Genomic DNA, 11,934 nt, shown 5'->3' on the forward strand with positions numbered 1-11,934 from the left:
ACTTCTTGAAAATTTTACAAACAAATATGAATACTTTCAAAAGAATTAATTGCAAAGGTTATGATATAAGAAAATTTTAATTACTACTTTATTGATTTAGTAAGATAGACAATTATTTTTAGTAAGATGATGAACTAATAAGAGATAGAGGGAGAAATTAATACATATTTGTATTTTGAAAAATTTACTCCCTTGGTCCACTTTAGTTGTCATGATTTTCCTGTGAAACGATAAGAACTTTGATTAACATTTTATAAATCATATTGATATGCAATTTATATTACTTTTTGTATAGTTTTTAAGTATCTAAATTTTTTATTTAAAATATTGAATTAAATAATGTTATTTAACTTTTGAAAATTAATCAAATCAACTTTTGAAACACGATAACTAAATGTGGACATTGATTTTGGATCATAAAATTCATTTATAGTGAAACACATGAGTATAAATTAAGGAGGATGAATAAAAAATTCAAATATTACAACGTTTATTCCCACGTCAACGTTTTTCCTTAGTCCACTCCATTCCATTTCATGGATTCTTAAATGTCCATCACTCCATTTCTCTGATGACATTCAACTTTCGCTCCTACTTCAAATCTCACCATCCTCAAACCCTAGCTTCCCTCAAGTCTATACTCAATTCCTTCTTCACTTTCCTCTCTAAATTTAATCCCATGGCCGCAAATCAAAACTCAGTTCATCCCGCCGATGATCCTCCGCCGTTTGATCCATCTGAACCTTCGATTCCGGTATCATATCCGCTGAAAACTCTGGAAGAACTTGAGTCGAGATCCTATTTCGATTCTTTTCACTTCCCGTTCAATAAGGCCTCTGTGAAGTTGCCGCCTTACGCCGCCAATGAACTACCGAAACGGCGTAGGCTTCTGGTGTGTCACGACATGGCTGGAGGATACCTTGACGATAAATGGATACAAGGAGGGAATAATCCTGATGCTTATGCTATATGGCATTGGTATTTAATTGATGTATTCGTGTATTTTTCTCATTCATTAGTTACTCTACCGCCTCCTTGTTGGATTAACACTGCTCACAAGCATGGAGTGAAGGTATTACAGTTAACAATATTGATTCAGAATCTCAATCTTTTATGTTTTTTCTCGTTTCACACTTAATCAATTTGGTCATCTTCTTTTGAACAAAACGAATCTATCTTTAATTTGCTACACATCCCTATGTCAATATATGCGTTTTACTTCTCCAATTATGTTGAATGAAATCTTAATAGAGCGAAATAGAGACAAATGATTCGTACAGGACTTCAACTAATTTGGGATTGAGTTGTAGTTGATGGATTTACTAATTTCTCCATTTATGTTAAGAGTTATTTATCTACTCTTCAAACACCTAAGGTTCTGCCTGTTTGGTCACTTCCTCCTATTATTATAAGGTATTGGGAACTTTTATCTTGGAGTGGGATGAAGGGAAACGTATTGCCAACAAATTACTGTCATCAAAGAACTCAGCTCAGATGTATGCAGAGAGGTTAAGTGAGCTTGCTGCTGCTTTAGGCTTTGATGGATGGCTGGTAAGCAATTGATTCTGAAGTTTGATAGGCCTTCAGGCCCTTCACCTTTCTTTTTCTTCTCTAACATTTCCTAATCACAAAACTTGATGCCATATCTTTACATTCATAGCAAGAAATTTCCTGATTGCCTTAATTTTAGATATGCCTGTTAAGCTTGAAAAGTGATTTTTTTTTTAATAAAAAATATATTCTCCTCCTTTGTTTTGGAAGAGTAGTCTATAGAATTTTTCTCTTTATCAGAGGAGAAAAATTAGTTTTCTGGTCAGTAACATATTTGGAAATTGAAGTATCTCCAAAGTAAAAATCCATAGTAATTGGTGTTCGTGAAATAAGGTTAGTCATACAGTCGTAACTGCTTTCTGGTAAAAATTCATTGTCATAGTTCTTTGCATAACTATGTCTTATACCAGAATCCTTTTTTTCTTTTTCAAATATCTTGCTTTCAGGTCAATATGGAAGTTTCCTTGGATGTCAGGCAAATTCCTAACCTGAAAGAATTTGTCAGCCACTTAACTCAGTCCATGCATTCCCTTGTCCCTGGATCTTTGGTCATATGGTAATATCATGAAAGAAAACCTCTCTTCAAAGTTAAAAGCAGCATAGTTTTTCTCTCTTTCTGCTTGTGGATCTTTGGTCCTATGGTAATATCATGAAATAAACCATCTCTTCAAAGTAAAAAAACAGCATAATTGTCTTTTCTTATGGTGATGCTACAGGTATGACAGTGTCACAATTGATGGGAACCTTAGCTGGCAAGATCAACTAAATGAAAAAAACAAGCCTTTTTTTGATATATCTGATGGTATATTTGTAAACTACACTTGGCGGGTATTTTCTGTTTATTCTTAGTTCTCTTCTTTCAAGTTAATAATAATAATTGCTAAAGCCTGTTTTCTTGTGTACTTATAGGAGAATTATCCTAAGCATTCAGCTGAGGTTGCTGGTGACAGGAAGTTCGACGTCTACATGGGAATTGATGTCTTTGGAAGAAACACTTATGGTGGTGGACAATGGACGGTGAGTTTGTAGACCAAGTATGGGAAATAAAAAAAATTCATACCTCATCCTCTATGCTCATGTATTAGTGCTAAATACATAATCCATATCATCGTTCTGTTATTTATCTTGTAAGTTAGTGTTTTATACTGTATGACATTGACAGAAATATTTGAAAATTTACAGTGTTATCTTGTTCGAATGTTTATTAGTGAGAAGTCCTTCCTTGTTTGTATCTTTGATTATTCAAGGAGAGAGGATTTGGGCGTGTTACCCTATTTATCAATAGATAAAAAAAACATCTGATATTCGACCTAAAAATGTCTGTAACCAATATTTTACCTTTACTTTGAGAGTAACAGTTATGCCTTTTTTTTTTCCAGTTAGCTAGGTTCTTACCATAGACTATAAACTGGGACCAGATATAATAATGCTGTGAGTAGGCAATTAAGAGCTGTTATAAATAATCATCAACCTTCTTTATTACAGCATTATTCAAAATTGACTACATCAGTCTTACTCATCATTCTAACACAAGTACTGGACTCACCATGTTCTATGATTCTAATGAGCTTCCAAAAAGTTACCTGATGAAGTGTCTATCATGTGAATTTTCTTTAAAGATTCTCATCACATTTTAATCTATTTCTCAAAGCATCTTCGAATTCTTACCTAAAGTTGGGAGACCTTTTCTTCAGGTTTCCTTTTTCTCCTTTATTATATCGTCTCTAAACTTTCGTATTTTTCACAGGAAAGTGGTTCCTATATGCACACATAAAAATTTGTGTTTATATAATGTGTGTTTTATGCTTACTATATTGGACAAAGTGAAATTTTCATTTATATGTGAGTTTCAATTTCAACCAGTTCAGTGACTTAAACAATGTGTGTCACTTTCAAGTTTGTTAGAGGACACTTGCATTGTCTGATGGTTTAGAACTTCTTTTAGCCATTTTGGGATCTTTATATAATAGTGTTCCGCAAGGAGGATGCTAATTCTCCGATGTAAGGTTTTAGTATCAGTGTCTTTCTTAGCAAGTAGTTAGTTTGGACAGTTGGTTGTAAAACACATTTCATTGTTAAAAGCGCACTCTAGATCACTGGTTTCACCTTTTATATAGGCTGTGTTTCCACTTTTGTTTTCTTAGGCCACCTGTTAAAAAGAACTATCCACTTGTAAAATTATCTGATACTATCTTTTTTATGCAGACAAATTTGGCACTTGATGCTATTAAGAGGGATAATGTGTCAGCTGCCATATTTGCTCCTGGATGGGTGTATGAGACAAAACAACTACCTGACTTTCAGACTGCACAGAACCGGTCCGGCACTGTCTGCCCTAATATCTCTTAAATGCTTTACTCTAACAAAATGCCTTTACGGATTTCCACTAAAGATTACTTTTCAGATTATTGTTTAAGATTCACAAAGTATTTCCATGGTTCAATTTCTTTTCATGTTGTGACTGCCCTCTGCACCACTTGGATATTCTCATGATTTTTTAGTTATTTGAAAAAGCAAATATCCTTTTCTTTGTTTGGTCTTTCCTTGGCAAATGATAAACCACCCTGCCAGCAATATGGAAGATGAGGTCCAATAGATTACTCAAATTGCCAAGGCAAAAATGGAAGTCTCTCCATTTCTTAATATTTTTAAGCAACCAAGCTGAAAATGAAAGTCTCTTAATTTAAATATAGATGACATATTTTATTTAAATGTCTCAGAAATTATGCACTTCCGAAATGAAACTACTATATAGAAGTTACATTCAAGTAATTTAGAGTTTCTTGCCATGAAGGATGTTTCCCTGGTGAACAAAAGTTTCAACAGCTCAATTCAATGTTTTTCTTCTATTACTACACTATCATATGCAATTTAAAGTGATTTCTTAGTCTGTGTTTCCAATCAAACTATGTCACATAAAATGGGACAGCCTGATTGTATGTCTCAAAGCTTGTTGAATATCAATATATTGTCAGATTTTGTAAATACTGCTGCATTATCATATCTGCAATTGATTACACTTGCCCGTTTTGGTTATCAAAAAGTAGTATATGCTTGCTGTTAACCATATCATTATTAAATGCTTTAACATGCAGTTGGTGGGCACTTGTAGAAAAATCATGGGATATTTCACAAAATTACCCCCGAACTCTTCCGTTCTACTCAAATTTTGATCAGGTATGTTCTGAACTTGTTTGTTTTTGATAATCTTGTTTTCTGTTTCCTTTGTCTTTTTACAAAATAAAATGCAGATTTATTGCTTGCATCTTCTTCCTACAAATCTAAGGTGGGTTGACTTCATATGATCCTACCTGAAGTACTAGTTATGGTTAAACTTTTTGTTGAATAGTTCACTTAGAGAAGTACAACCAGTATGCTTAGCAACTTTTGTACTTCTATTAGAAACATGTTTAACCTGAATTTCAAGAAGCAAATAATGATGGTTCAAGAGTGAAAAGAAGAGTCTAGGCCATTACCGTGGTTCCTGCATGTCGGAGAGGGAAGGAATTATGTATGTCATCGTATTTTAATTAATTCGATTAGCAACACAGATAAAAGCATGTTCAAATTGTCCAGTGTGAAACTTAAAGCTGAAGACTCCGTGAAATGCATAGGCAGAAAGGTGTACTTGCATTGGGTATCTGATAAAATTGTCAAGTACTGAAAGTTAATGGGAAGATGCAATCAATTTCCAATACCCAAAAGGGTCCCCATCTTGGTCCAAAGGTGCTTCTATGGCTGTTTATGAATAACAGGGAGAAGGCTAAGGCAATCAAAATGATTTCTAATTCAAAAAGTCTATGAGGTGGCAATGTCCGCTAACATCCATGTTATCATCATCAGGGTCATGGTTACCAGTTTACTGTCGATGGAAAGCAAATGTCACAGACTCCTTGGAACAACATTTCTTCCCAAAGCTTTCAGGTGTCTTCTGGTATCCGGTTGTTTTTTCGAGCTTATTGTCTTCTGGTTCCAATTTTGGGGAAATTTTCTGTTTAATGTAATTGTCCTCTAAGATCTAAAACAAAGCATTGAACTCCAATTTTTACATGTTACAATCATTATCGACAATTTCATTAACTTGTCTGGTGTACAGTTCCTACAGCTAATGTATGTTCATATCATCTCATTTACTTTCTAGTATTGCATAATAGGACTGCTATCGTCAAAAGACGTTTCTGTAACCTTCTCTCTGCTTATTTGGACATCAAAGTTTCCCATAGTAAATGGTGTCTCTGAGATGTGTGCTTGGAGTACTTCTGCAAGGCCAGAAAGTATTCATGCAATTAGGCAACAATATATGGAGATACAGACCGTTTCATTAATTTCTGAAAACCTTTTACAGAGGCATGTTATGCTTGTCTTCCACATGTCGTTAGTGTCAACAAAATTCTGTTTCACGGGGATGTCTTGAACTATATGATTTTCTGTTCAGATTAATTTTTGAAAGATTATAAGTTTAAATCGAATGTAAGTGACTAGAATTGACAACACAGCTAATATTTCCTACTTGAATTTGCCTTCACCTTGTGAAATATCATCCTTGAGTTTTGTTTGCGAAAATTCTTCTTTAACCACCACGAAGTAAAATAATTGAATATCTGACAAGGGTTGTCGCTGGCAATCTACGTAATTCTTAATATGTTTATGACTGTACTGATGTTATTTTAGCTCTTAGATTCTATACTAAGATAATCCATTCCCTTTTACAAACTTCTCACCCTTGCTAATATATACACATTCTTCTCAGCCTTTCTTGGAGTTTTCTGGAGAATCAACTGGAGGGAATCTAAAAGTTGCTGTTGAGTAAGTTTCTGCGCTTATTACATTTAGTTTTCGATCTTCCCAACTTTGTTTGTTTTCTGTCAGTGATAGTCCCTTATTTCAGTCTGATGATCTGTCACATTTAAAGTCTTATTTGAAGCATTTGACACTTGAATTGTGGAGAAAAATGGTTTAATATGTAAATCTTTCTACATAAGCCATCATAAATGTGTAAAAATGCACAAAGTTGGACACCAGCACATGTAAACTGTAGTGTCTCTTTGCCCTCCTCCATTGCAATGCTGTTCTAGATTAGAAAATTTTGAGATATATGTGCACCTTAAATTGTCTCTCTCTGAGACCTAATGCATTTTGTGACAGCTTCATTTGAGATAACCAAACATGCCCTTTGTTTTGATAGTTTATCAGTGAAGCATCTTAGAAATGCCTATTAATTGCCTATGTATAAAGCCTACCAGTTCAGCAACTCGAACATTAGAGCATTTAACCAGCAATTCAGGTGAAAGTTGTCTGGTTTTGCAGTCCTGCTACATAAATTTATTAGTAGGTTATAGCAGTTCACCCACTTTTTAGTTCTCCATAATGTCCCCACATTCTCTTTAACAGGAGGCAGAGTGTTGCCTTTCAATAAAAAATATTTCCCCAATCTCCAGCTATCTTTCCATTTCCAATCACCTTCTTTTGGGACCCGGGGTTATCATCTTCTTAGCAAACCCAGAAAAAATCACTTTTCCCCTTTTTTTTTTATCAGAAAGTTTTTTGTCCCTGCAATTCTCCAATCTCCTATTAACAATTCCTCACTGGAAAATCATGTGTTATTTCTCTTTTCTTTTGGTTTCGTTGAAGAGCATAAGCAAACAGGACTTTCACATCTTCATCAGGAGGGAATCAGAGATACTTTCGTGTTTGCAGGTTAAGGATATATAAGCAGCATACCTATCCTTTTCTGTGTTATAAATATATTTTGCTTTTATCACAAGGAAGAATGCCTCTTAGAGTTGAATCCTCATAACAGTCAAATCCCACCCAGCACCCGTCCATCTCATAACTCTTATATCTACCATGGTTCTCTCCCCCCCCCCCCCCCCCCCCCACACACACACACATATATATATGGGTCTGTAGTAGGTTAGCATTGTACCATTTCCCTTTTCCTATCCTTTTAAACACATTCCTATCTTATAACAACAGGGAATTTTTGGTTTTTCAAGAAAAAAAATCTAAACACCTTAGAATCCTCTTCTTAATAAGCCACCCTAGTTATTTTTCCTCTTCGCCGACAAGTAGTTCCTCTCCGTTTCTTTCTCCACATACTGGTCTATTTCTTTCCCCATCAAGCTCCTCCTCATTTCTTTCCTCCAGGTGACTTTGCTCCTTCCTCTTTATCTCTTTTCTTCCTTCTCTTTCATGTCTAAGAGTAACAGAAAAGAGCGAAGCGTTGCTTTGATTTTGAACCTCTTTGGCAGTATTTGAGAACCATCAAATGACTAAAATGGATGCTTTTAAATTCAACTTGCATGCTAAACATATGGAGGTTCAGCTTGCAATTCAGAATAATGAAGAAAATCAGTAACTGCCAAAACTAATATTTTGACTTTAAAGCGCATTACTGTTGCATTTGTAATCCAGCATATGTCAATTATTTTCTGATTATCCGATTGAAAAAATAAATTTTTAGGACAAAGTTCTGTGGATCCGTTAGGAGATGAAGCTCAGATTGTTCTTTGCCAGAGTCCTATCTCGGGTGAGAATGGATGGAAGGATTTTGGTGAAAGACAAAAAGGTCCCAACATTTAATGTGTTGCAGAAAATAATACAGGCATTTTGGAGAACTAAAAATGGTTGGGACATTGCTAACCTACTAACTTCATGTAGTGGGTTACAAAACCCTGTATATATTTGTATATAAACAAATATCCTGCTCTACCATTAGATTTCATTTTCACCTTCCTTGCTTATCACTTCTAAATTCTAATGATGGCTCATGTTCCACCAAATCCATGCCTATGGTTGATCATTGGGTGTTCCAGTTGTCAATCACAAACAATATTGGAACAGCTAAACCAAAATCGAAATAGCCTCAATCACTCAGCAGAACCTTAACCTCCAGAGTTGAAAAATAAAACGCTTGCTGCAGACTAGCACCCAGACGGATAGCACCTAAAGAAAAAATTGGAGCTGCTCACTAACCAGCAAAAGAAGCCTTAATTTCCAATTGAAGACTCACCAGAAATAACCAATCAACATATGAGAATAATGTGCCGACCCAGGAACACAAATTAAGACACCTACCAGAGACAGGTCGAGCCAAAGTTTAGACAAAACAATGCAACTGAACTGAATTCTCAAAGAACATGGATAAAATAGACAACTGCGAGAATGTAAAATTAATTTTAAAATTTTTCCTTCAAATAATGAATTGGCAAGGGTAATTAGGGGTGTAGATAATGGAAAGAGAAGTGGGTAGATGGCTGATGTACTAGGCTACTACGTTCATTTGCTATGATAGCGAAATATCCTCCCTCCTCTCTCTCTCATATATATGTGTGTGTGTGTGTGTGTGTATATATATTGGGGTTTTATGTGCATGCTTTTGTTCATAATAGTTTCTAGCTGGAGTACATTTCTGTTCAATGATTTGATGTGGGAACTGGTCATCTGCATTGGATTTGACCTATGCTTGGATGTGGCAGTATCAAGGAGCCATCTTATAATGGAGGAGGGAACCTAACATTCAGTGGAACACTTGAGGATGATTTTCAGTTCTCAGCAAGGTTGTTTGAAGGGAAGCTTCAGTTAGCAGATTCACCTGTTCATTTTACATATTCTGTAAGTCATCTTTTTCTTTGGGATAATAGTTGTTGCAATTCTTAATTATTACTTATCACTTGCAAGGACATACTGATAATTTTCACCAACCACAGAAATCCTTTTAGAAAGATTTGTTACCTCTCTTGTGGAGGGGAATTATGCTACTAAGGCCAGTTGTTTTATGTTCACCTGAGAGTAGTGCTATTGTTGTTCTCAGGCTCCTGTAATAAAATTTACTCCACAAGAATAGGACATTAAAATTTACAGTTTATTTTCTTAAGAATGTTGAATTTATTCTATTTTTTCAAGTGGCCAATGCCAAAACACTGGCTTTGAATTATCGATCTCTACCCTTAAGGATCTTACCAAAAAATATCCTACCCCTAGGGGCTGCCAGCTAATTACTCTCCTTTTTTCATATGGACTCATCCTTCTCTCCTGCTTGGTGCATTTCTTGAGATTTATTACCCTCCAAATGACCCAACTTCTGCAGAAATATGAAAAGTTCATGTTGTGATGGAATACATGTATGTTGTTTCCCTTGTTGTACTTGTTCATTTATTTTCTGCTACGGTTTAATGCAGGTAAAATCAAATGGAAGCTCTCTGTTGGGCTTGTCTCTTGAGTTCACTTCTGCTGCTGCAGAGCAAAAATCAGTATTACTTGCTTCTTCGGGTGATTCTTTGCTGACTATGAGTCGTTTTGTTAGACATTTTGACAATGTTATAATGCCTCATCGTGTTACTAAATTAGAGAGTGAATCATCATGGGTTATACAAGAAAGTAGTATAGCAATGGAAGGATACATGTTAACAAAAATCCATGCTGTATGCTATAAATTAAGACCTGAAGTTCACAAATCAGAAAGTCAAGGTAAAACCATGGCGCTTTCTCCATCAGAATATCATGCTGTGCTTGGTCATCTTGCAATAAATAGTTTGACGCTGAATTCCGACTTCCCACCATCAACTTCATGGTTTGTTGAAGGTAACTTCACTAAATGGTCGTCTTCCGATTCTAATGGCTCCAGGAAACTCAATGTCAAGCTTGTTTGGAAATTGAAAGGCGGGAAGACTCACCCTTTCCCTAAGTATAATATCTATGTCAAGAAACAACCCGATCTCTCAATTGCAGAATCAAATGGATCACTTCAACTAGTCCAGGAGTACCTGGGAGTTGTGGTAGTTGAAGCATATTATGTATCTGATCTTGTAGTTCCCTCTGGCACTTCAAGTGTTACATTCATCATTCAAGTTTGCAGTCTGGATGGAGCTCTCCAAAAGCTAGAAGAGTCTCCATCTCTTGATTTAAATGTTCAAGGTTCTTAAATCTATAAATTAAATTGTCAAAATTGTTCCAGGTTGGACTAAAAATAAGTGTTGCACATTTAGACGTGATGCAGAATAATGTGGTTTATGTATGCAGATTGTTGTATCTTTACAAAAATGTATAATTCTTGAACGTGCGAAGGCGGTAATTGCGGAAATTTCCTCTTCATAATGTTTTGATATTGCAGTATGTGGGTAACAGTTAAGGCTTGACAAGGAGAGTTATCTTCACTTGCCTTCCAGTCCAAAGTTTTCAAGCAAAGGTGAAATGTAGTGTGAATTGGTACCATGGTTGGAACACTATCAGTCTTATTTGGAAATTATTCATGTTGATAAAATGGTCATTTTATTTTAGAATTAGAATAAAAGAAGTGAATAAAGTTCGAAAGGGCAAGTTCTCACTGCATCCTAATCCAATTTCAAAGGCTTTTTTTCCTTTCAACTTTACTACTAGACAGACTGTCTAGCGGCTTTTATTAAAAATAAAAAGATATTAATAGAATAAATACAAGCAAGGGGGGCTAGGTCTTACCTTACAAGGCTTAGTCAGAGTTATAAAACATTTAAATAACCCCTCTAAATTTCGAAAAGTGATACCACATGAATTGAGATGATACTAGTTGAAAGAATACCTTTTGATTTGAGGAAAAAAAAATTACCAAATCACCTTTGAGTTGTACCACATGATTATTTCTGTTAGGATTAAGAAAGTATGTGTTCTTTTAAATTCTAAATTGTAAATACCTAATAAGATAACTTAGATGAGCATAATAAAAGAAGAAGACGAAAAGCTAAAGGTGGAACCAAATTTTAGAAGCGCAATTTACTTGCAACGAAGGACAAGTGATGTTCAGATTTTAGTTTCTAGTATAGTTGAAAACTTGTTTGCGATAAATTTTAAAATGTAATTTTCACTTTATTAATTAATAAACATTGTGAGTACAAATATGTTTATTTCTTGATTATTCTCTCCTAAGATCTCTTAAGATTCTCTCTAATTCTCTCCTAAGATCTCTTAAGATTTCTCCATAAAGGTTGTTAGTGACGTATTTCTCGATGGTATAGATCTCCTTGAAATTTATTGATCTTCATTGATCTTTGTGAATATTTCACAAATTTGTGGGGCATGAGCTAGAGTTTAGGGCAGAATAGCCTCCAAGAATTCTAACTGAAATCGAATAAATCTGGTAGATTCCAACTAGAATTAAACACGTTTTATCCCACAAATTTTCAATTCCTACACTAACTTTTGCTTAGAGATTCTAAAAATTGTTAGTGTAACAAGGACAAAACAAAGAAGAGCATGGAAGAAAATGAAAAGCCAAAAGCCAAAAGGGGAACAAAAGTTGAAAAACAATACTTGCAACCTTCATTTGGAAGCATTATTGGCCTCGAGCCCTCGAAAGCAAAAGAAAAAATGAAAATGGCTTCCACATATATTCTTTTGTCTCCAAAATTA

At 34.9% G+C, this 11,934-nt stretch overlaps 1 protein-coding gene across 1 annotated transcript; it reads left to right on the top strand.

Annotated features, from left to right (window-relative positions):
- Positions 1-498: 498 nt before the first annotated feature.
- On the top strand, positions 499-10,688 carry LOC125819248 (cytosolic endo-beta-N-acetylglucosaminidase 1-like). Its single transcript, XM_049498716.1, has 11 exons — positions 499-1,072; positions 1,414-1,551; positions 1,998-2,107; positions 2,268-2,379; positions 2,461-2,568; positions 3,757-3,869; positions 4,647-4,728; positions 5,395-5,475; positions 6,302-6,357; positions 9,030-9,165; positions 9,732-10,688. The coding sequence occupies exons 1-11, from the start codon at positions 572-574 to the stop codon at positions 10,473-10,475; spliced, it is 2,181 nt and encodes a 726-aa protein (XP_049354673.1). The 5' UTR covers positions 499-571; the 3' UTR covers positions 10,476-10,688.
- The last annotated feature ends 1,246 nt before the right edge of the window (positions 10,689-11,934 follow it).

Source organism: Solanum verrucosum, unplaced genomic scaffold, assembly GCF_900185275.1.
Source record: "Solanum verrucosum unplaced genomic scaffold, falcon-dt-bn FXZP01000207.1, whole genome shotgun sequence".
Classification (NCBI taxonomy): Eukaryota; Viridiplantae; Streptophyta; class Magnoliopsida; order Solanales; family Solanaceae; genus Solanum; species Solanum verrucosum.

Coding starts and splice junctions, on each gene's coding strand:
- LOC125819248 (XM_049498716.1), top strand. CDS start 572: ATGACATTCAACTTTCGCTCCTACTTCAAATCTCACCATCCTCAAACC. Junction 1,073..1,413: donor CTCACAAGCATGGAGTGAAG/GTATTACAGTTA, acceptor TATTATTATAAG/GTATTGGGAACTTTTATCTT. Junction 9,166..9,731: donor CTGTTCATTTTACATATTCT/GTAAGTCATCTT, acceptor GGTTTAATGCAG/GTAAAATCAAATGGAAGCTC.